Here is a 26,152-nt window from a genome sequence, read left to right on the forward strand (position 1 = left end):
ATGGTTTCATGTTTGTTTGAGGGACTGAACTGTTATCATTACGAAAATACAAACTGCATAAGAACATTTTTCTGGACTTTGAGACAGTGATCATGTCACTTCTCTTGTTCTTCCTAACTGCAATTTAAAAATTAGTTTCCATTTCATTTATAGTGCTTTAGAACTTACTTATGAATGCTTTACAAATGCCATATTTGCCAGAAACCTGTGTCACTAAAAAAGAAAATGCTAACAGCCATAAATCGCAATTGAGCAAATGCCCTGCTCTCTTGTGACCTCCAAGATATCCCTTAAAATGTTCTATACTAATAAGGTAATCACAAAGAGAACCAAAGCTCTGTTTATCCCATAATTCAATTTGATCTGTACCAGTAATCACAATAGTAATTATTGATTGCGCAACTGTCAGTGTAGTGGACTTTTTCATTAGTTGATATAAATAAATACGAGTCCCGGGAAATTTAGCTGTTGAATGGTAGCAATTATCAGTAAAGCAACAATGAATTGTATGCACATTCATATACTGCAAATTGTAAATTTGGATCAAATGCATAAACGCTCTGTTGGAGTTAAAAAGTTTTCAGTGCGTAACTTTTTAGTCGTTTCTTTAAATAAGACAAGGTGCAGTTGCCGACACTTAGTTAAAACGTAATAAAGATTTTTGATATATCAACAGAAGACGAATTTCGCACACAAAAATGAAACTAGACCACCAAATGGACTAGATTTGTGTGGCGGAGACTGAGGACCATATTCAGATATACAAAAAAATGAACTACATTGAATGTCGAAAAGCGTCGCACAGAAGTACCTCATTGGGAATGAAAGACACGTTTCTGATTACTTCATTTGGTAGTGCAGTGGTCTGCAGTAATGGAGTGGGTACTTAGAGGTAGTGTACTCCCATTGTTATCGCGTCAGAAACTCAACTACCATGCTCTGTTTCTGCTGTCGGATTCGGAATGTTGTCTGCGACGGTGGACAATGGAACCGTGGCCTCAGCAATGACCTCGGTCGGCTGGGACTCAGTCTCGGAGTCTGCTGCGAGCAGGCGGCCCAGCCTCCGCGCGTGCACCAGCTTGTTGATGTCGTGGAACGTCTGCAGCAGCGGCGGCCGCGACGCCGAGGCGGAGCAGCCGGGGTGTAGCTGGGCGCACGGCAGCCCGTCCTGCCCGTCCTTGGCGGCCTTCATGTAGCGGAAGAAGCGCAGGATCTCCGGATTGTCCGTCGAGGGCTTCCGCAACTCGTTCAGTTCCCTGAACGCACGAAACAGAGTAGTTTTGAAATAACAATGTTAACATTTCCATTTGTGCTTCCTAGCGTGTGACAATAAACATAACGTTGATTCACTGTTCCGTCAGTTCTTGGTAGAATATTTTAAACATTATGACCGAAAACACACACGACATTGTGTATTATTCTACATGTTTATTATTTAGTTCACAAACCGGTTTCCGGCTGTTGCGCCATCATCAGGTACAAACATAAATATGTGTTGGTGTGAAATGTTTATAGAACTGAAGATTTTACACTAGTGCGTCATATGGTTGTGGTCTGCAGAGTATCCCTGTTTCCTCAGATGAAAATTGTTAAAGTTAGATTCAGGAATAAAATGATAAGAATTATTTCAGTGAAAATCTACATCTACATCTACATCCATACTCCGCAATCCACCTGACGGTGTGTGGCGGAGGGTACCTTCAGTACCTCTATCGGTTCTCCCTTCTATTCCAGTCTCGTATTGTTCGTGGAAAGAAGGATTGTCGGTATGCCTCTGTGTGGGCTCTAATCTCTCTGATTTTATCCTCATGGTCTCTTCGCGAGATATACGTAGGAGGGAGCAATATACTGCTTGACTCTTCGGTGAAGGTATGTTCTCGAAACTTTGACAAAAGCCCGTACCGAGCTACTGAGCGTCTCTGCTGCAGAGTCTTCCACTGGAGTTTATCTATCATCTCCGTAACGCTTTCGCGATTACTAAATGATCCTGTAACGAAGCGCGCTGCTCTCCGTTGGATCTTCTCTATGTCTTGTATCAACCCTATCTGGTACGGATCCCACACTGCTGAGCAGTATTCAAGCAGTGGGCGAACAAGCGTACTGTAACCTACTTCCTTTGTTTTGGGATTGCATTTCCTTAGGATTCTTCCAATGAATCTCAGTCTGGCATCTGCTTTACCGACAATCAACATTATATGATCATTCCATTTTAAATCACTCCTAATGCGTACTCCCAGATAATTTATGGTATTAACTGCTTCCAGTTGCTGACCTGCTATTTTGTAGCTAAATGATAAAGGATCTATCTTTCTGTGTATCCGCAGCACATTACACTTGTCTACATTGAGATTCAGTTGCCATTCCCTGCACCATGCGTCAATTCGCTGCAGATCCTCCTGCATTTCAGTACAATTTTCCATTGTTACAACCTCTCGATACACCACAGCATCATCTGCAAAAAGCCTCAGTGAACTTCCGATGTCATCCCCCAGGTCATTTATGTATATTGTGAACAGCAACGGTCCTATGACACTCCCCTGCGGCACACCTGAAATTACTCTTACTTCGGAAGACTTCTCTCCATTGAGAATAACATGCTGCGTCCTGTTATCTAGGAACTCCTCAATCCAATCACACAATTGGTCTGATAGTCCATATGCTCTTACTTTGTTCAATAAACGACTGTGGGGAACTGTATCGAACGCCTTGCGGAAGTCAAGAAACACGGCATCTACCTGTGAACCCGTGTCTATGGCCCTCTGAGTCTCGTGGACGAATAGCGCGAGCTGGGTTTCACACAACCGTCTTTTTCGAAACCCATGCTGATTCCTACAGAGTAGATTTCTAGTCTCCAGAAAAGTCATTATACTCGAACACAATACGTGTTCCAAAATTCTACAACTGATCGACGTTAGAGATATAGGTCTATAGTTCTGCACATCTGTTCGACGTCCCTTCTTGAAAACGGGGATGACCTGTGCCCTTTTCCAATCCTTTGGAACGCTACGCTCTTCTAGAGAGCTACGGTACACCGCTGCAAGAAGGGGGGCAAGTTCCTTCGCGTACTCTGTGTAAAATTGAACTGGCATCCCATCAGGTCCAGAGGCCTTTCCTCTTTTGAGCGATTTTAATTGCTTCTCTATCCCTCTGTCGTCTACTTCGATATCTACCATTTTGTCATCTGTGCGACAATCTAGAGAAGGAACTACAGTGCAATCTTCCTCTGTGAAACAACTTTGGAAAAAGACATTTAGTATCTCGGCCTTTAGTCTGTCATCCTCTGTTTCAGTACCATTTTGGTCACAGAGTGTCTGGACATTTTGTTTTGATCCACCTACCGCTTTGACATAAGACCAAAATTTCTTAGGATTTTCTGCCAAGTCAGTACATAGAACTTTACTTTCGAATTCATTGAACGCCTCTCGCATAGCTCTCTTCACACTACATTTCGCTTCGCGTAATTTTTGTTTGTCTGCAAGGCTTTGGCTATGTTTATGTTTGCTGTGAAGTTCCCTTTGCTTCCGCAGCAGTTTTCTAACTCGGTTGTTGAACCACGGTGGCTCTTTTCCATCTCTTACGATCTTGCTTGGCACATACTCATCTAACGCATATTGTACGATGGTTTTGAACTTTGTCCACTGATCCTCAACACTATCAGTACTTGAGACAAAACTTTTGTGTTGAGCCAACAGGTACTCTGAAATCTGCTTTTTGTCACTTTTTCTAAACAGAAAAATCTTCCTACCCTTTTTAATATTCCTATTTACGGCTGAAATCATCGATGCCGTAACCGCTTTATGATCACTGATTCCCTGTTCTGCGTTAACTTTTTCAAATAGTTCGGGTCTGTTTGTCACCAGAAGGTCTAATATGTTATCGCCACGAGTCGGTTCTCTGTTTAACTGCTGAAGGTAGTTTTCCGATAAAGCACTTAAAAAAATTTCACTGGATTCTTTGTCCCTGCCACCCGTTATGAACGTCTGAGTCTCCCAGTCTATATCCGGCAAATTAAAATCTCCACCCAGAACTATAACATGGTGGGGAAATCTACTCGAAATATTTTCCAAATTATCCTTCAGGTGCTCAGCCACAACAGCTGCTGAGCCAGGGGGCCTATAGAGACATCCAATTACCATGTCTGAGCCTGCTTTAACCGCGACCTTCACCCAAATCATTTCACATTTCGGATCTCCGTCAATTTCCTTCGATACTATTGCACTTCTTACCGCTATAAACACGCCTCCCCCTTCACTGTTCAGCCTGTCTCTGCGGTACACATTCCAATCTGAGTTTAGGATTTCGTTACTGTTTACGTCTGGTTTCAGCCAACTTTCTGTCGCTAGTACTATATGGGCGTTGTGATCGTTTATTAATGAGAGCAGTTCTGGGACCTTTCTATAGACGCTCCTGCAGTTTACTATTAGCACATTAATATTGTTATTCCCTGTTGCATTTTGCCTACTCCTATCTTGCCGCGTCTCAGGAGGCGTCTTGTCGGGCCTAGGGAGGGGATTCTCTAACCTAAAAAACCCCCATGTGCACTCCACACGTACTCCGCTACCCTTGTAGCCGCTTCCGGCGTGTAGTGCACGCCTGACCTGAGGAAAGGTTATTTAACTAAGATAAAATATGTGATACATTAGCTAATGAATTATATAACAAATTACAACAATTGTTCTTAGAAGAAAATAAACTGAACAATAAAATTTAGTGACCTGCTCCAAGGAAATGGCTGAACAAAATAATCTCGTCTTCAACAGGTCCTAAATTACAAACAGATAAGATATACTAGTGACATTAAGCAGGTAAATGAGGCAGCTATGATTCATCTACATCTACATTTATACTCCGCAAGCCACCCAACGGTGTGTGGCGGAGGGCACTTTATGTGCCACTGTTATTGCCTCCCTTTCCTGTTACAGTCGCGTATAATTCGCGGGAAGAACGACTGCCGGAAAGCCTCCGTGCGCGCTCGAATCTCTCTAATTTTACATTCGTGATGTCCTCGGGAGGTATAAGTAGGGAGAAGCAGTATATACGATACCTCATACAAAATGATTTTTTTAACAGCACAAGAAAAATGATAGTAACCGAAATAAAGAAAAAAGTAGACATGTGAATGAAACGGGTACTTTACAACATGGCCTGGATGGGATTATGAGTAGTATCATTAGTTAGAAGTGGTGACTAAGGGAACTGCGTCCGGTTGTTCAGTACTAAGCTTGAGCATATGGATGTTGAAACTTCCTGGCAGATTAAAACTGTGTGCCGGACAGAGACTCGAACTCGGGACCATTGCCTTTCGCGGGCCCGTCCTGGTAGAAGTAAAACTGTGAGGACGGGGCGTGAGTCGTGCTTGGGTAGCTCAGTTGGTAGAGCACTTGCCTGCGAAAGGCAAAGGTCGCGAGTTCGAGTCTCGGTCCTACACACAGTTTTAATCTGCCAGGAAGTTTCATATCAGCGCACACTCCGCTGCAGAGTGAAAATCTCATTCTGCATATGGGTGTTGTTTATTATCTTCCGTTACTTCGAGGTAGTTGATCTTCCTCCTTTTAAGGAGCGATGTAAGACTTCCGTTGCACCTTGTAACTAAGGCCTTCTTTAAGCAGGTGGTTTGCCAAAGGAGAGTCTCCATTTCTAAGTTTCCAACTTCTACAATGTTCCTCTAAGTGGGTGCATATTTGCCCTGTCAGACTGACCTACGCAGATAAATCTAGTATTAATAATTTTCATCTATGGTAACAGGATACTCTGCAGATGCACTAGTGTAAATCTTTGATTCTACAAATATTTCACTCCACCGTAATTTATCTTTTTACCTCATGATGACGTAGCGCCCTAAAACCGGTTGGTAAAATAACTAATAAATATTGTAGAATATTATACCAGTACCGTGTGGGTTTTCATTCATAATAAACATAATGACTCTGTTTTATGCATGCCAGATCTCGTGGCCTTTGCGGCCGTGAAGGAGTGTTGGTGAATAAACGCAACCAGCCAGTAACACTTTTAAAATGCTTCATTTCAATTCCATAATCGGTTTCGGGCAATCTTCAGATGGCTATCATGTCCGATTACTTGTTTTTACTATCGAAAATTCCCTTGATAAAAGACAATGTTTTGAATGATTAAATGACTCATTATCGCCCAGTCCAAACCGCTAAGGGTAAAACTTGAAATCTGGAGATCTGGAGAAGGAGTAGACCTTGGACTGCAGGCGTTATTTAAGAAGGGATTTTTGGAAATTCCAACCCTAAGGGGTTGAAATAAGGGAACCATGTCGGTATTATGGCAGTTTTGAAGCTAGACCTATGAAAACTGGTATTTGGTTTCTCGGTCAGAAATTTACCCCTATGGGGTTGAAATAGTGGGCGAAAGATTTTTTGGAAAATATATCATTAGTAAAGAAGTACTAAAATATTTTTAAAATTACATCTATGAACATTGGTATTAAACTTCTTGCTTACAAATAAAACAAATGCGTGATTCAGTGTTTTAGAAAATTCAAGCCCTATGGGTGTGAAACGGGAGATGAATTTTTTTATGGAAATGATTACTTGTGCAAGCAGTTTGAAAATTTGTATTTGGCTTCTGTGCTGGAAATGAAACACATGCATGTCATTGTTTTTGGAAATTCGTCCCCTAAGGGGGTAAAATAGGGGTGAAAGATTTTAAGAAAATATTTCATTGCGAAAGCATTTTTAAAGTTAAATCACTGAAAATTGGTGTTTGGCTTCTCGGCTGGAGATAAAAAATACGTGTTTTACTGTTTGGAAATTCAGCCCCAATGAGGGTGAAATAGGGTCACACTGAGTCACCGACTCATCATCGCCCAGCCGACACCGCTAACGGTAGAAACTTGAAGTTTGGAGAGGGTGTGATCTTAAACTGTAGGCATCGTTTAAGAAGTGATTGGCCGAAATTCCACTCCAAACGGGGTGAAAGGCTTTTTGAAAATATATCGCTCTTCGGGGAATTTTGAAGCTAGAACTACGAAAACTAGTATTTGGTTTCTGTCAGAAAACAAAAAAAAAAAAAAAAAAAAACATGTTTCAGCATTTCTGGAAATTCAACCACTAAGAGCGAAAACAGGGGGTGAAAGTTGTTTTGAAAATACGTAATTACTAAAGAAGTATTAAATATTTTAAGGCTACATTTTGATTTCTCTGTTAGAAATTTAAAAATAAAAGCTTGGTTCTGTGTTTCTGGAAATTCAGTCCTTAAGGGAGTGCAATAGGGGACGAACATTTTTAAGAAAATATTTCGTTACATTAAAAAAAATTTAAAGCTAGATTTACAGGGTGACAATTATTGAACTATATGAAATAAAATCATGATAACTTCTGAACGGTTTGCTTTAAGACGTTCAAACTACATGGTTGGCCGCGGTGCATGATGGGATTTGTATGGTTTGGTTTAGCGACGAAGCCCACTTTCATTTGGATGGGCTCTTCAGTAGGCAAAATTGGCGTATTTGGGGGACTGAGAATTTGCATTCCGCGATCAAGAAGTCTCTTCACCCTCAACGGCTGACTGTGTGGTATGCAACATCCAGTCACGGAATAGTCGGTGCGATATTTCTCGATAGCACAATGACTACCGTTTTTGGAAGATGATTTCATCGACATTTTCCAAAGTGACCTTGATTTCGACAGGATGTGGTGCATGCAAGACGGATATGGACCCCACCGAAGCAGGAGAGTGTTTGATGTCCTGGAGAAGCACATCTGGGACCGCATTCTGGCTCGGGATTACCCAGACGCTTCCGTCATGGGCCTCGACTGGCCGCCATATTCTCCGGACTTCGTGTTGAGGGGCTATTGTAAAGACGCGGTGTACAGAAATAACCTCAAAACCGTTGTTGAGCTTAAAACAGCCATTCAGGAGGTCATGGCCAGCATCGACGTCCCGACACGTCAGCAGACATGCAGAAGTTCCCTATTCGTCTGCACCACATTATCGCCAATTATGTAGGCGTATCGAACATGTCACAAACTAAATCCGAATATCTGTAGCGACGTTTACATGCTGAATAAATTGTATGTGCACGCCGTACTTGGCAACTAATTTACGTTTTTTTAAATGCAATTCAGCAACTGTCATCCTGTATGAAAACTGATATTTTACTTCTCGGTTACAGGTAAAAAAATATTTGTTGCTATGGAAGTATCTCCACAAGAACACAAAAGGCACGATTAACATAGAATTAACATAGACTTTGGACTCCAGCTACCAGAATCGCTTTCTAGTCAGACGTACATTCTGAAAAGACCATGCTTATATGGCCTTAATTATGGTGATTATCTCAGAAGGTGTTGTAATCTGTGACCAACAGAAAAATTCGATTAAATACAGACAAAAAAATCTCTGCAGGCCTCACAGCCTACGCGAGCGAAGCAGCGGGCGCTAAGGTAGTAACATATGAAGCGGTGCTAAATATACAAATATTTTTCTACAGTGAAGCGGCAGACTACATTTTTCTGACGAAAACATTAATGCAACCGGAAACGTTCGTCGTCTGAAGATGGTCACGAAAGCTCGAAACCGGTAATGGCACTGAAATGAAGCATTTTAAAAACATTCGTGGCTGGTTGCGTTGTTCACCAACAAACATAACAGTTTTTCTGTTTACTGGGCACGGGCCAGCAGCGGGTAAACGGGCACTCTTGAGCCACTGGATTATATAGAGTTACCCACATAAAACTTGCACCTCTTTCATTTCATGAACAGTTGAAGATACCGAAAAGAGGTTTCAGGTGTATAACAGTAGGCAGAGGGGCGCGTGATTTTGTTGCATGCAAAGTTCTTCACTCTTGTATGATGTTGATTAACGCCTTTGGAGAGCTCATCGAAAGGCGAGTAAAGTGATATAGCACGTTTTAATGCTAACTTTGAAACTTTTGCCAAAAAATATTCGATAAATGTGCTTGCATTTTAGTTTCGTTTCAAATGAGCTATTGTAATTTCGCATGTTAAATGCGAATATTCGTTCTACTTAGCACTTGTTGTCTAGGACGTGTGATACGCATGAACAACCCATCCCCCACCCGCGCACCTCACCACCCACCAACCCCCCTCCCCACCCACCGCCACCACACTCAGGTTTGTTGTGCTCGCTCCTCCTATCATTTTCTAATCGGATAGCGTTATCCTTTAAAATTATTTCTTATATTATTTGGATGAACTTCAACGTATAAAATAATTATTCTAAACTCCTGTGAATGCTGCTAGTAGTTCACAAGACAGGAATCGCTTATATTACTGATTCATAAAATCTAGTATTCGAGGAATCTAATAGTGTCCAAATACACATAAAAGGAAGCTTAATTATTAATTACTGGTAATTTAAGTTAGTCTGTGTTTTCTGGAGTCTGTGGAGGTATCTTTGTTTCTTTTCGATGTTCCTTCTGAGTGGAGGTCTTTTACCCAAATACATCCCTAGTTTGGGTTTATAGATGTTGAGTTTGTGAGTGACTTGAGACAGCAGTTTACTCATATCTGGGTCTGTGATGCCGCGCAGTATGGTGTATGCTACCGAAAAGTTTCGCTAGAGAAACTGAGAGCCACAGCAGTGTGACTGAATATCAGTAGGAGCATAGAATTGTTTTTCGTGACAAGTGTACATGGTTCCTAAACGAGTTTTAAACAATTTTATCATATGATGACATGGTTGGAGACCGTGGCTGTTATTTGAAAACCAATGTTGAAGGTGATGAGACAGCAATGAAAGCATGAAAGCCCTCTGACGATGAATTGTAATGATTCGAAACCGGTAATGCTACCTTTTGAATAAAGGAACTTAAAATAAATTTGTGCCTGGTTGCCGTCTCAAAGAGTTTTAAACAACCGAAGAAGTTTCAGATTCATTTTACTGTGAGTTACAAAAGTAACACTGACAGTTATCTGTACATTCTTGGCAGACCCAAATTGTACAGCGGCATTCAACCTCCTGAGCTATTCCGTACTGCTTCAATGGCTGATTTAACTTCGGGTCAGTCTACTTTTTTCACATTAAAGGATTATTTCTGAGTCGATTCAAGCGGTATTTTCTGTCCCGCGGTCAGAGGCATGCAAAAGACGAAGGTCACAGGGTGTAGTTTTGACCTGTTGGGGAAGTTCATTTCAAAACACAGTGTAAAGTAGTGTAGTAGTGTGGAAGCTTCACTTTGAACCTGAAAGCCTCATCTCAGCCTGCTGATGATACGTCATTACGGAAAAAGAAGAATGTCGAACATGCTCATATGCCTGCAGTACTTATGTTGCAGAGGTCAATGGGCTTTTGGTATGCTTTTTATTTGCAAGAATTGATTTGTAAAACTGGAATCTCAGGAACGACGTGTTCGCATTAAAAAGGGTGTAAGACTGGGGTTTAGTCTCTCGCCCCTACTGTTCGGTCTATAGATCGAAGAAGCAATGACGAAAATGAAAGAAAGGCTCAACAGTGGAATTAAAGTTCAAGGGGGAAGGATATCAGGTACACGATTCACTGAATACAATGCTATCATCAGTGAAAGTGAAGAAGACCTACGGGATCTGTTGGCTGGAATGGACAGTCCAATGAGTACAGAATATGGATTGAGAGTGGACAGACGAAAAACGAAAGTAATGAGGAGTAGAAGAATTGAGAACAGCGAGAAACCTAACATCAGGTTTGATGGTCATGAAGCAGATGAAGTTAAGGAATTCTGCTACCTAGGTATCAAAATAACCTATGACGGAGGGAGAAAGAAGGACATAAAAAGTAGACTAGCATTGCCAAAAAGGGAATTCTTGGCCAAGAGAAGTCTACTAGTATCAAACAATGGCCTTAATTTGAGGAAGAAATTTCTGAGAATGTTCGTTTGGAGCACAGCATTGTATGGCAGTGAAACATGGACTGTGGGAAAACCGGAACAGAAGAGAATCGAAACATTTGAGATGTGGTGATACAGACGAATGTTGAAAATTAGGTGGACTGATAAGGTAAGGAATGAGAAGGTTCTGCGCAGAATCGGAGAGGAAAAGAATACCTGTAAAACACTGACAAGAAGGAGGGACGGGATGATTGAACACCTTTTAAGGCATCGGGGAATGACGTCCATGGTACTAGAGGGAGCTGTAGAGGGTAAAAACTGTAGAGGAAGACAAAGACTGGATTACATACAGCAAATAATTAGTTGTCAGTGCTATCCTGAAATGAAGAGTTTAGCACCGAAGAGAAATTCGTGGTGGGCCTCATCAAACCAATCCGAACACCGATGATTCAAAAAAGCAATTGTTCAGAACTGAAACATATGATATAAAATTAGACTAGTTGCACAGAACATATCGAGTTGGTCTTCTGTAAAAATATACAATTTTTTCTTGAAGACGTGTCATCTGAGTGGAATTCCCAAAAAAATACCTAGTATCAACCACGTCTGAAAAATCTCAGAAATCACAATAAAAACGTGCAATACTCATTTAAAAGAACTTGTCTTTATTATCCTTTGGTCATCAGTTTATCAATTGGGTTTTCGATGCTACCTTTATAATGTGTGCTGTGCTCAACTCTATTTCGTACCTGCTGCAACAAGTGTCCTCAATAGCCTGTACTACATGTGCCAATTCTTGTCACAGCTCACCCCCCCCCCCCCCAACGCCCCTCCCCCTCCCCCCTCGTCTAATCGCATCACCAGCTGACAGATTAATTAAAGCCTGGCTGTCAGTTCTTCATGTGTTCCAAGACTTTTGCTAACGCCAAACTGGTCATCGTCCACAGTGACTTCGCAATATCTCATTTTAATACGCAAGTAAAGAAGTAATCGGTGCGTCTGCAGTTCGCATGGGAAAGAGTTACAAGAAGAGGACTCTAGGTGAATTACTTTCTACAAGCAGCTTCTAGTGCGAGAACATTCCCAGGAACTCGCAGATAAACTTGGCTAGAGGGCTTGCTCATCTTCCAGTTGACATTTAGTGGCACCTAACGAGTCCTTGGAACTCAAATACTGTAACCTGTAACCTCTTGAAAATGGTTCAAATGGCTCTGAGCACTATGGGACTTAACTTCAGAGGTCATCAGTCCCCTAGAACTTAGAACTACTTAAACCTAACTAACCTAAAGACATCACACACATCGATGCCCGAGGCAGGATTCGAACCTGCGACCGCAGCGGTCGCGCGGTTCCAGACTGTAGCGCCTAGAATCGCTCGGTTACCCCGGCCGGCAACCTGTAACCTCGTGAATACACATGTGACAGAGAACGAATTTTCCCATTACCGTTAGAAATGCATAGTCAAGAGGAACTAAACATGGGCATAGCCAGGGCGTGGCCCAAATCTAGTGTCTACAGAAATTTGTGTGGAAGCAGATCCAAAATGGTTCAAATGGCTCTGAGCACTATGGGACTTAACATCTCAGGTCATCAGTCCCCTAGAACTTAGAACTACTTAAACCTAACTAACCTAAGGACATCACACACATCCATGCCCGAGGCAGGATTCGAACCTGCGACCGTAGCAGTCGCGCGGTTCCGGACTACAGCGCCTAGGACCGCATGGCCACCGCGCCCGGCCAGCAGATCCTGTATATGAGTTACAGAAGTTGCTTATTAACACTTTCAAGCCAGACAATCAAGAGTTCATTACAGCAAGTTGAATGCAGTGACTGTGAAGTAATGGGGAAAAATTATATAAAGGCGGAGGAGACACTGGACGTGTTAGTGGTCTGATGTGAACGTAACAGCTCAATCTTTGACGACACTACTGTGCTAGCAAGTTTATTGAAATGCATCGTGTATGAGTTTAAGACATTCACAGGGTATGTGCGTTTTCACTTCAGTACTCACACTAACTAATGTATTTGTTGTAACTGCTGAGACAGTGGCAAAACTAGCATAATGGTTACACTTTTTCAGTTTACATGCGGACTTCAGATTTGTGATCCTTGCTCCATACCTACCATGGTTGCACGAAACCTTTTACAGTGATATCATTGTACGTGGCTTCCCCTTGCGTCAGAGATATGAAGGTCAACTTTGCTTTTTTTTTAAAATGGGGTGCTGTAGTTTGGTATTTATTTTCTGATAACGGCTATCGAGACGAATCCAATGATGTGTAACAGTAAGGTCTATCAAGGTCAACGAAGGTTACAAAGGTGGCAGGAATGTCCATTTATAGAAAGTGTTCGAAGTGATGACCATTGGTATCAATACAGTGCTGCAATCTTCTTATCATGGATTTAGTGGTATTCCTTATCACTTCGGCGCTTAGCGAAGTGCATGCACTGACAATACTCCCTCGTATATAGTGCAAATAGTAAATATTCGCCGAATATGGCGTATCCATCTGGAATGCCACTGACATGTAAACACCATTCGACGTTTTCGCAGTACAACACTAATAGGAACAGTAAGATCAGTATCGTCGAATCAAGCGAATGTGAATGATGTATTTCTTGGAAGAACAAGTCGGTATGCTTCTTATTTACGGAGAATGCCAATCAAATGAGGGCTAGAGACTTATACACTGAAAGATATCCTCAACGTACTCACCTTACACGTCATATATTTAAATATGTGTGTAATAAATTGAGAACAACTGGATCTTTAACGCATCGGGAACATATCCGGGAAAGGAAAGTTACTAGCCTGCCGATGTGGCCGAGCGGTTATAGGCGCTTCAGCCTGGAACTACGCGACCACTACAGTCGCAGGTTCGAATCCTGCCTCGGGCATGAATGTATGTGATGTCCTTAGGTTAGTTAGGTTTGAGTAGTTTAAGTAAATAGTTAAGTAGTTCTAAGTTCTAGGGGACCTCAGATGTTAAGTCCCATAGTGCCCAGAGCCATTTGAACCATTTGAAAGATACTAACGAGGAAACGGTTCAAATGGTTCAGATGGCTCTGAGCACTATGGGACTAAACATCTGAGGTCATCAATCCCCTAGACTTAGAACTACTTAAACCTAACTAACCTAAGGACATCACACACATCCAAGCCCGAGGCAGGATTCGAACCTGCGACCGTAGCAGAAGTTCGTTTCCGGACTGATGCAGCTAGAACCGCTCGGCCACAGAGGCCGGCGAGGAAACGGAAATTGGTACTCTTGCCACTGTGGTTCGAGACCCATGTGTTAGTTCGCATCAAATATCAAGGGAATCTGGCATGAGCCAGAATAGAGTTGTTCGTGTTCTGCGTTGCCATAAATATCATCCTTACCATATCAGTCTCCACCAAGAATTAAATGGTACGGATTGTATGCGTCGCATTGAATTCTGCGTATTGTTTCAGCCTCAGATTCAGAGGGATGTCACATTTATTGATTTGATTTTCTATACTGACGAGGCTACATTCACGAACCATGGATATGTTAATTTACATAACATACATTATCGGTCAACTGAAAATCCATGTTGGCTGCAGCAAGTTGCACACCAACAAACATGTTCGCTGAATGTATGGTGTGGGATTCTGGAGGACAGAAGTATAGGCCCCTGTTTCATTGAAGGAAATCTTAATGGCAGGAAGTACACCACATTCCTGCAAGAAACATTAGGTCTATTATTGGAAGAAATACCTTTAGGAACAAGGAACAGGATGTGGTATCAACACGACAGGTGTCCGGCACATTTTTCTCTGATGGCTAGAAATGAGTTGCAGAGACAATTCCCAAATCGTTGAATTGGACGCGGAGGAGATGTGCGGCGGCCGGCTCGTTCGCCAGACATAGCGCCTCTGGATTTGTTCTTGTGGGGATTTGTAAGAGACATTGCTTATAAAGACGTTCCAACTACACCTGAAGATATGCAAGAGAGAACTGTCACAGCATGAGCTTTGATAAGTGCTGACGTGACAAGGAATACAATTTAGTCCATGATAAGAAGATTGCAACATTGTATTGATACCAATGGTCATGACTTCGAACATCTTCTGTAAATGGACGTTCATGCCACATTTGTGACCTTCGTTGACCTTCAAAACCTTACTGTTACACATCATTGGATTTGTCTCGATTGCCGCTATCAGAAAACAAGTACCAAACTATCCGTTGTCCCATGCAACATTTGTCCAACAAACTTTTCAGCTGCTTTCGTACTTTCGGAGCTATTCTTGGTGGCAATAGTTAGTGACTCATCCTGTATATATACGTTTTGCATTAGCGGACCATCAACAACTGATAATCTACCTCATTTCAATAACCCAGTGAATGGATTGCAGGTACATTTGAACTGAAGTATTCAATGTGCTTACGGAAGTGTCGAAGATTGATAGCCCTTATCTCACACCTTGTGACCTTAATATACGTGGATTATATGATGCATGGAGACATGGAGAAAGGTATAGTAGTTTACATATTGATGAGACCAAAGATTGGTCTCTGAGGGAGAGATGAAGTTCAAGCTAGAATACAAGGCAGAAAAAAAACCATACATCTTACCAGAAATCAACTATTCTTCCTGTTTCTATTACTAAAGAAAGCAACTGAGAACTGAAGGCTGTTAATAGATCGTTATTTAGTCCTGATTTTTTTATCTGTACTGATTTTCAGCAGAAGTGTGACTATGATGATTTTCTCGAGGTCGCGTGATTTGCAGGTGCTCCAGACATGATGTATCCACTTAGGCTGTACCTGCATGTGAGATTTTCCCAAACGCCTGACAGGTAAAGTTTAGATGAAGTGTCTGCTTCGCACTGAAGTAGTTGCTCCATTTAAAGCCTGACAGAAAGCAAAGCGATGACACCGAGTCCCAAACGCCTGGGGACAGTTGAGCAAAGCACACCCTTTCCCATAACAAACAAGTGGATTTGTTCTTCGGTTGCTGCCTTCTTGACGAGTCAGGAAAGCTGACAAACATTTGAGGCAGTTCCTGGTGGTGAACAGTCTGCTAGAGAACCAGCAACCAACTCTGGAAGACGCCAAAATACGCAGGTAAAGTGAGAAGACGTGAGAGTTCCCAGGTTGCCAGCCGCCGCTTAATTGGAAATTTTGTCATCCTCTCTGAAGATGGTCGTGTGACTAAAGTAGTGTCTGTCGCTCATTGGGTGAGACTGAGTTCTCCTTCCCACTATTTACAGAGACGATACGACAGGAAATACACTGTCCTGTCATTGGAAGAATCCTAAGGAAATGCAATCCGAAAACAAAGGAAGTAGGTTACAGTACGCTTGTTCGCCCACTGCTTGAATACTGCTCAGCAGTGTGGGATCCGTACCAGATAGGGTTGATACAAGACATAGAGAAGATCCAACGGAGAGCAGCGCGCTTCGTTACAGGATCATTTAGTAATCGCGAAAGCGTTACGGAGATGATAGATAAACTCCAGTGGAAGACTCTGCAGGAGAGACGCTCAGTAGCTCGGTACGGGCTTTTGTCAAAGTTTCGAGAACATACCTTCACCGAAGAGTCAAGCAGTATATTGCTCCCTCCTACGTATATCTCGCGAAGAGACCATGAGGATAAAATCAGAGAGATTAGAGACCACACAGAGGCATATCGACAATCCTTCTTTCCACGAACAATACGAGACTGGAATAGAAGGGAGAACCGATAGAGGTACTGAAGGTACCCTCCGCCACACACCGTCAGGTGGCTTGCGGAGTATGGATGTAGATGTAGATGTTGAGTTAGTGCAGTGCCGCTAACAAAGAGGAAGACAAGAGCTGGAAGAATTTCTTGAGAAAGGTCGCATGCGGTTCAAAAGAGTTCACCAGTTCAAACACCTGAGATCTTGGTTTATCGGTGACAACACGATAGGAGTGGACATCAAGTAAAGATTATCAGTGAGAATAAAATACAAGTATTCTCTCAGAGAGATGCGCAGCTCATAACGAATATCAGCTTTTAATAGTTTCCATAATGAAATATTGTCTCAAAATATGGTAGAAAACCCAAAGAGATTCTGGTCGTATGTAAAGTACACCAGTGGCAAGAAACAGTCAATACTGTCACTGCGCAATGTCACCGATGATGGAGCCACTAAAGCAGAGTTACTAAATACAGTTTTCCGTAATACCTTCACGTAATAAAAATAAGTAAATATTCCAGAATTCGAAATCAGAACATCTATTAGCATGAGTGACATAAAAGTAGATACCTTTTGTTGTTGTTGTGGTCTTCAGTCCTGAGACTGGTTTGATGCAGCTCTCCATGCTACTCTATCCTGTGCAAGCTCCTTCATCTCCCAGCACTTACTGCAACCTACGTCCTTCTGAATCTTCTTAGGTGTTGCGAAACAACTCAAATCACTTAAGAAAGGCAAGCCTTCCGGTCCAGATGGGATACCAATCAGGTTCCTCTCAGAGTATGCAGACACAATAGCGCCTTTCTTAGCAATCATATACCACCATTCACTTGACGAAAGGTCTGCTCCTAAAGACTGGAAAGTAGCACAGGTCACACCAATATTCAAGAAAGGAAATAGGAGTAACCCATTGAATTACAGACCCATATCACTACCTCAATTTGCAGAAGGATTTTGGAGCATATACTGTACTCGACCATTATGAATCGCCTTGAAGAAAATGTCTTATTGATACATAACCAACACGGCTTCAGACAATATCGTTCTTGTGCAACACAGCTGGTTCTTTATTACCATGAAGTAATGAGTACTGTCGACATGGGATCTCAGATCGACTCCATATTCCTAGACTTCCAGAAGGCTTTTGATACCGTTCCTCACAAGCGACTATTAATCAAATTGCATGTATATGGAGTATTGTCTCAGTTGTGTGACTGGATTCGTGATTTCCTCTCAGAGAGGTCACAGTACGTAGTGATAGACGGTAAATCATCGACTAGAACAAAAGTGATATCTGGCGTTCCGCAAGGTAGTGTCATAGGCCCTCTGCTGTTTCTGATTTATATAAATGATCTAGGTGATAATCTGAGCAGCCCCCTTAGATTGTTTGCAGAAGACGCTGTACTTTACCGTCTAGTAAAATCATCAGACGATCAATTCCAATTACAAAACGATCTAGAGAGAATTTCTGTATGGTGCGAAAAGTGGCAATTAGCACTAAACAAAGAAAAGTGCAAGGTCATCCACATGGGTACTAAAAGAAATCCGATAAATTTTGGGTATACGATAAATCACACAAATCAAAGGGCTGTCAATTCGACTAAATACCTAGGAATTACAATTACGAGCAATTTAAATTGGAAAGACCACATAGATAATATTGTGGGGAAAGCGAAACAAAGACTGCACTTTGTTGGCAGAACACTTAGAAGATGCGACAAACCCACTAAAGAGACAGCCTACATTACCTTTGACCTTCCTCTGCTGGAATACTGCTGCGCGATATGGGGTCCTTACCAGGTAGGATTGACGGAGGACATCGAAAAAGTGCAAAGAAGGGCAGCTCGTTTCGTGTTATCGCGCAATAGGTGTGAGAGTGTCACTGATACGATACGCGAGTTGGGGCGGCAGTCCCTGAAATAAAGGCGGTTTTCTTTGCGGCGAGATCTATTTACGAAATTTCAATCACCAACTTTCTATTCCTACGTAGGGAGAAATGATTATCATAATAAAATAAGAGAAATCAGAGCTCGAACGGAAAGATTTAGGTGTTCCTTTTTCCCACGCGCCATTCGAGAGTGGAATGGTAGAGAAGTAGTATGAAAATGGTTCGATTAACATTCTGCCAGGCATTTAAGTGTCAATTGCAGAGTAACCATGTAGATGTAGAACACTAAGAAGACAACCTATAACATAGTGATACGGTCAGCAGTAATGTACGTTCAGAAATCTGGAGCATGACTAAACGTGAAAATGAAAAACAGTTAATATTTGAAACCAGAGTAATGAGGAAGATTTGGTGACCAATCTCAGATAAAGGAGAATGCAGGAGGAGGAAGAACGAAGAATTCCACCTCGGTACAACAGCCAACAACCTTACAAAAGCTGAAGAACAGAAGAATCCAGTGGGTGGACCATGTAGCGCGTGTGCCACAAGTAAGACGATGAAGAAGGCATTTGAGGGGAAACCAAACATGAGACGCCCCATAAGACGACAGAGGCAGCGCTTGAAGGATGATCTAGCGACGGACATGGCAGTCCTGGGGTTGCATACACTTGGAGGAACCGATCACAAAACAGGAAGGAATGGAGGCAATTTGTGGAAGCAGCGCATAGTCTGGAGCACCACTGATAGCTGGGTATGTATGAAAATACTTGTAAGATTTTAAGCGAAAAGCTTGTATAACGAATTCATTTTTATTCAAGTAATAATTTTCTGCTTTTTATTCTTGTTTGTGTGAAATTTTTCAGTCGATTTCAAACGTTTTGATGAGGTTACAACAGAGATATGTGGTACATTTCAGTTTCATTTCATTTCTCTTCGACTGACTCGGCCAATATATCGGTATATCTCACGAAAAAAATGGTTCAGATGGCTCTAAGCACTATGGGACCTACCATCTGAGTTCATCAGTCGCGTAGACTTAGAACTACTTAAACCTAACTAACCTAAGGACATCACACACATACATGCCCGAGGCAGGATTCGAACCTGCGACCGTAGCAGGCGCGCGGTTCCGGACTGAAGCACCTAGAACCGCTCGACCACTATATCTCACGGAAAGACCTTGAATGAGAGAGATTGGAGCACACGCGGAGGCTAACCAGTAATTCTATAACTACATCTGTATGAATACTCTGCTATTCACAGTTAAGTCCCTGGAAAAGAGTTCATTGAACCACCTTCGAGCTATTTATCTACCGTTCTAATCTCGAGCAGCGCGCGGAAAATGGAATACTTAAGTTTTTCTGTGTGAGCTCTTATTTAACTGTGATCATCATGGCTTCCTATGTAGGTGGAAGTCAACAAAATACTGCAGACTGAAATTTCATGAGGGCTGCTGCAACGAAAAAACGCTTTTGTATTAGTTTGCCACTCGAATTAAAGTATCGTATCCGTGGCACTCTCTCTCCCCAATTTCACGACAATACAAATCGAGCCGCCCTTATCTGGACCTTTTCGATGTCCTCCGTCAATTCTATCTGATGCGGATCCTACACCGCACATCAGTACTCCGGAAGACGGCAGACAAGTGTAGTCCAAGCAGTCTCTTTAGTAGACCTGTGGTATTTTCTAAGTGTCTGCCAATAAATCGCAGTCTTTGATTTGCTTTCCCCCAAAACAATATCTATGTCATCGTTCTAATTTAAGCTATTTGTAATTCTAGGTCTGAGGCGTCATGTCACGGACTGCGCGGCCCCTCCCGCCGGAGGTTCGAGGCCTACCTCGGACATGGGTGTGTGTGTTGTTCTTAGCATAGGTTAGTTTAAGTTAGTTTAAGTAGTCTAGGGACCGATGGCTTAAGCAGTTTGGGCCCTTAGGAATTCACACACACATCTGAACATTTGTAATTCTAGGCCCCGTGTATTTAGTTAAATTTAAAGCTTTTAGATACGTGTGATTTACTGTGAAACCAAAATTTTGGGGATTATATCTTCCCACAAATCACTCAAGACTGGAACAAGAAAGGGGGAAATGTTAGGGGTATACAAAGTACCCTCTGCCACATACGAGAGAAGATAGCGAATTAATATTGCATAGTTCAGCTTTGAGCTGCTCATAAATTTAAAGTCTCTACCTCACTGGGAAGATCGTTTAGAATCAATTCCAAAATTTGTACTGGCGAGACAGGCAAGAACTCGATATCCGTCTTCTCCTTCCCCCTCTCTCTGCTTAGCCACGCCAGTCCGCTCACATCCCCCAGGAACACATTCCGATACCATCTGCGTAACACGTTGGTCCTGCAGGGCAGCTAAGATGTCTTGTGTTACCAGCAATTTTCGCCACCTACCCTCCGGGAGCTAATTGGAACATAAAGAGGATAAAGCGAGTTAAAATTGCATTGGCAGCCAGTTCTCAACTGTAGTTAAATTTTTGAGTCTCTAGCTCACTGGAAAGTTACTTTGAAATCAGCTGCAACATTTCTACCGAACAGACAGAGAGACAAGAAAACGACCTAATAAAAACGTGATAAAAATGAAAGAAATAAACGAAGGTGTAGTCGAATGGAAATCTGCCTGCCCACAGCGCGCAGGTCTTCTTCCGGGCGCTGCGTTCGAGGCCACTCGGCCGCCGCAGACGGCCACGGCAGCGGCGGAAGTGGCATGCACAGTGTTGAGTGCAGTGTCCGAGGAAGCGGCCGGCACTTAGGCAGATTGTGGGCTCGGAGCGCGAGTGACACGCGGCGGAAAAAAGTAGTGGGCGCTGCTCACCGCTGTTCCGTGCCGTGCTGAGCCGTGTGGAGGCGCGCGACCGGCCGCCCGCCCTAACCGGGTCACGCAGGCAACTGGGGCCCCGGCCGGAAGCCCAGAGCCGCTTTCCCCTCCAGTCAGTCGGCGACGACTCCTCTGACACCAGGAAAGTGGCTGGCGCGCCAAGGAGTGGCGTGTCACAAGGCCCGCCCGCACACACACTACCTGATCAAAAGCATCCCGACACCTACTGGTCATCATTAATATCGGGTGTATCCACCCATCATCTTTATGACCTCTTGAACTTCGCTGGGCACACTTTCAATAAGGCATCTGAATGTGGAGGAATTGCAGCACGTTCTTTCTCACGATCCAAAATCAGAGAAGGCAATAACTTTGTGCGCTGTGGTCTGGAGCGAATTCATCGTTCTATCTTCCCAAGGTATCTCAAAGACGCTCCTTTATGACAGGGTGCATTGTCATATTGATACTGTCGTCGCCTTCAACTGTTTCTCCAATGTACGCATCTACATCTACATTTACATCTACGTCATATTTCGCGAGCCACTTAATGGTGTGTGGCGTAGGTTACTTCTGCTACCACGTGATCCTTCACTCCCGTTCCACTCGCAAATGGCTCATGGGAAGAAGGTCGGTAAGCCTCTGCATTAGCTTTAATTTCTCGAATTTATCTGTCGTGTCATTTCGTGGCATCTGTTTGGGAGGAAGTAATAAGTTGTCCGACTCTTTCCGGAAGGCACTCTTTTAAAATTTCAATAGTAAACATCTCCGTGATGTACCACGCCTCACTTGTAACGTCCGGCACTAGAGTTTGCATCTCTGCAATGCTCTATCGCGGACTAAACACTCTTGTGAGGAACCTCGCCGCTCATCGTTGGGTATCCTCTATCTTTTCTGTCAGCCCTCCTTAATCAGGATCTCAGATTATTGATGAACAGTACTCAAGAATCGGTCGACCAAGCGCCTTATAAGCCACTCAAAATTATTCAAATGGCTCTGAGCACTATGGGACTTAACATCTGAGGTCATCAGTCCCCTAGAACCTAGAACTACTTAAACCTAACTAACCTAAGGACATCACACACATCCATGCCCGAGGCAGGATTCGAACCTGCGACCGTTGCGGTCGCGTAGTTCCAGACTGAAGCGCCTAGAACCGCTCGGCCACACCGGCCGACTATAAGCCACTCAGTTTGTAGATGAGTTACACTTCCTTAAGATTCTTCCTGGGAATTTCAGTCTGGCGTCTACTTTTATTGCTCTTTGTTTTGTATGGTCATTCAAAAATGGTTCGAATGGCTCTGAGCACTATGGGACTTAACTTCAGAGGTCATCAGTCCCCTAGAACTTAGAACTACTTAAACCTAACTAACCTAAGGACATCACACACATCCATGCCCGATGCTGGATTCGAGTCTGCGACCGTAGCGGTCGCGCGGTTCCAGACTGAAGCGCCTAGAACCGCTCGGCCACACCGGCCGGCCTATGATCATTCAACTTAGGATCGCTGTGGATAGGTATTCCTAGATATTATATGGTAAATACTGTTCCTAGCAATTTCTCATGAATGGTGCAGATCTGCAGTAGTGGATTTCTTTTCCTGTGCTCAGTATGTTACAGTTACCAACTTGTAGCGTCAACTAAAAGAGCCTGCAGTCCTCTGCATGTCATTCTGCAAATCGATACTGTCTTCTGGCTTTGCTACTTTCTTATAGAAAACCGTATTATCTGCGAACAGTAATTAAGACCTTCCTACGCTTTCTACCAGGTCGTTACCACAAACTCTAAAACAGTAAAAGTCCTGTCACACTTGCTTGGGATACTCTGGAAGATACCTTTACATCTGCCGATTTTGTTCTGTTAAGAGCGACGTACTGAATTATATTTGCATGGAAGTTTTTAGTCAAGTCGCAAATCTGGCCCGATACTCGGTAAGTTCATATTTTTGTCACTAAACGGCAGTGCGGGACGGTGCCAAATGCCTTTCTGAAGTCAAGAAACACGGATCAAGTTGAGCACCGCTGTCTGCAGTGCTATGGTGAGATACCAAAAGCGGACGAACAGGCGTCAGTAAACAGGATAGAAGCTCCAAATTTCTGTGGTATATATTGAACTGGAAGAAGCTGCTCAGACAATTAAGTTCAGCTACTTCCGCTCTTCGTAGAATTGCTCGTATTTCAAACACACAAATCAACTTCCTAAGATATTTTGCATTTTTTCAATCAATAGTGTCTCACAAAACAGTTTTCTGGGGTAACTCATCACTTACAAAGAAGTTGTGAAAAATGTGAGCAGTAAGAATAACATGTGGAGTTGAACCACAGCAGTCTTAGTGGTATTAATGCGTGGAGTTATTGCATTTTAACAGCACCTTCGTAAAAAAGAAATACATACCGACCTCTATTATCGAAGTGGCTCAGACATGAGTTCAAGATGCACCGACAAACATTTTCTTTATCATTTGCACAACAAAGCAAAATGAATGATGGGTAGCAAAGGAAATCTTAAATGTAAGCGAAAATTACTTCTTCAGGGAAAGTGCCTCTATTTCCAAAACTAATATTTTATTTAAAAATCGATAGCCCGAGAGAAGCGAAACTAGTTTTTCAGTGCAGTTGCACGAGTAGGACTGAAAAATAATACGTTTAAAAATCTTAAAACTAGTCACGTGTACATATCCTGTAAACTGACTACTTCTACAATATTTCGTTAGAAGATGGTTCAAATCATCTATAGGTTAAACTAACTAAGTGTAAGTAACATGTAGTATTAAACCATCTGACAGATTATATTAATTGCAACCTCAAACTTCTTGCAGATGATGATCTACAAGAAAGTACTATTTGAAAAAGCTGCACAAACGTCTAGTCTGATCTAGATAAGATTCCTGCGTAAAGTTTGCTTTAAATGAACGGAAATGTAAAATTGTGCACTTCGTATGGCCAGCCGGTGTGGCCGAGCGGCTCTAGGCGCTTCAGTCTGGAACCATGCGACCGCTACGGTCGCAGGTTCGAATCCTGACTCGAGCATGGATATACGTGATATCCTTAGGTTAGTTAGGTTTAAGTAGTTCTAAGTTCTAGGGGACTGATGACGTCGGATGTTAAGTTCCATAGTGCTCAGAGCCATTTTGCACTTCGTTTAAAGCAGGCAAGTAATCTTAGCAGTACAGCATCAGTGAGTCTCAGAATCAGTCATCTCATACAAATATCTGGGTGTAACAATTGTAGGGATACGAAACCGAATGATCACGCAGGCTTAGTCGTAAATAAGGTAGGTAGCACACTTCGGTTCATTGACAATATGTTGGGAAAACACATTCAGCTTACAAAGGAGGGTGCATGTAAGTCGCTTGTCTTTCCCTCTTTAGAATATTGCTTAAGTGTGTGGGATTCCTACAAAATAGGGCCAGCAGTGGATACTGAATGAATACAAAGAAGGGCGGCAAGAATGGTCGTAAGTTTCTTCGAGTCACGGGAGATCGTCACGGAGAAGCCTGGAACTGGAAGACGCTTGAAGGTAGACGTCAAATTTCAAAACTGTGTATTAAATCACGACTCTAGATAAATGCTCTGCCTCCTACGTATTGATGCTGTAGGAACTGCGCGGACAGCCTAAATCCCAGCGCGTAGGTGGAGAATCACGTCTTAAAATATTGGGAGTACTTTTTTTAATTGTGAAAGCCTGGAGAACACTACTACATGCCGTGATGTGTAGCGCGAACAGTGGAGTACGGAGGAGGTGGTGTTGCAGCATAGGGGTACATTACTTGGGTAGAGCGTGGTTCCCTAACTGCTTTTAAAAAACTCTAAATGTGATAGGATATGAATATATTTTTCAGAATTGTGTGCTGCGGAACCTTGAGTGAATGCTCTGAAAAGCTAATCATTTGCATATCACAGCATCTTCTTCCTGTCGGTCAAATTTCACGACAGTAGCACGTCATCTTCGTGGTGTAGCAATTTTAATGGCCAGTAGTGTATATACGTATAGGATTGAACTGAATGCCAATATGGCGCCTCACAGCTCTGTGCTGAAACGGGGATGGCGTGCATGTGACGTAGGTGACGCTGTGCCATTTCATTGGTTAATGCTCAGACGCACGCTCAGAATATCTAACATGCTCTGCACGTCCGGAAAGACTCCCGAACGTGCTATTCCACACTATGACGTCAGAAACTCGGAACGCTCAACGCTAGGATGCATGGTCCGTGTACCGACGGCTTTAGACGGCAAAGCTAACCGGTCGGGCACGTTCGAACTTACCCAGCTCCCATAGAATCCACTCACAACCACACAGAACAGTGTTCTGACCACTAATGACATTTGCAACGTGCTGAGGACACTGCAAAGGTGCCTTTCATGAACCAGTACAACAGCACAACCTGCAGTTTCTGCTAGCATCTGCATTTATGTTCAAGCACTGCAGTTTTCAGAGGTCAAGGAAAGCTTGCCTCGGTCCTGAGTAGTGCAGTCTGGAGTAGTTTCGTGTGCTACGCAACTGCGAAAACTTCTCCCGCGGTGACGAATCGCGCAGTCATCGTTTACACACGCATCGCGCGTTCCGGAGGTGCCGTTTGGAAGGCGCGCCGCTTTTGAGGTGGCGGCATGGCTTCGGGATGTGGGTCACCAGTCCCACCCACCAGTGACATCCTTCTGGAATCCAGAAGTCGCCCTCCAGGAGGAGAAAGTCTTTCTCTCGGAATGACGGAGACGCGTGACCACGCAGGTATGCCGCCCATTAGTAAGTGTGGCTAACCAGCTGTGGGTTAGCAGTTAGCACCGTGCCGCGGTGCCAGACTTTCCCGTCTAGGGAGCTCACTCTCGTACGGCGGATGTGCTAACTAGGCGAGCAATGGCGCAGTTCTTCCCGACGATAAACACTATGCAGAAGTATACAGGTATAACAAAAGGCCGGCACTTCTTTCGGTTGTGTCCTGTTTTACAAGTTTTGATGAT

At 43.0% G+C, this 26,152-nt stretch overlaps 1 protein-coding gene across 1 annotated transcript in view; it reads right to left on the bottom strand.

Annotated features, from left to right (window-relative positions):
- Positions 1–610: 610 nt before the first annotated feature.
- Positions 611–26,152, bottom strand: part of LOC126176058 (uncharacterized) — a 152,178-nt gene continuing 126,636 nt past the window's right edge. Inside the window, exon 4 of the mRNA XM_049923191.1 lies at positions 611–1,256. Coding sequence (XP_049779148.1) covers positions 926–1,256 — 331 coding nt within the window. The 3' untranslated portion in view covers positions 611–925. The remainder of the gene's footprint in view (positions 1,257–26,152) is intronic.

The sequence above is a fragment of the Schistocerca cancellata genome, chromosome 3 (assembly GCF_023864275.1).
Source record: "Schistocerca cancellata isolate TAMUIC-IGC-003103 chromosome 3, iqSchCanc2.1, whole genome shotgun sequence".
NCBI classification, from domain to species: domain Eukaryota; kingdom Metazoa; phylum Arthropoda; class Insecta; order Orthoptera; family Acrididae; genus Schistocerca; species Schistocerca cancellata.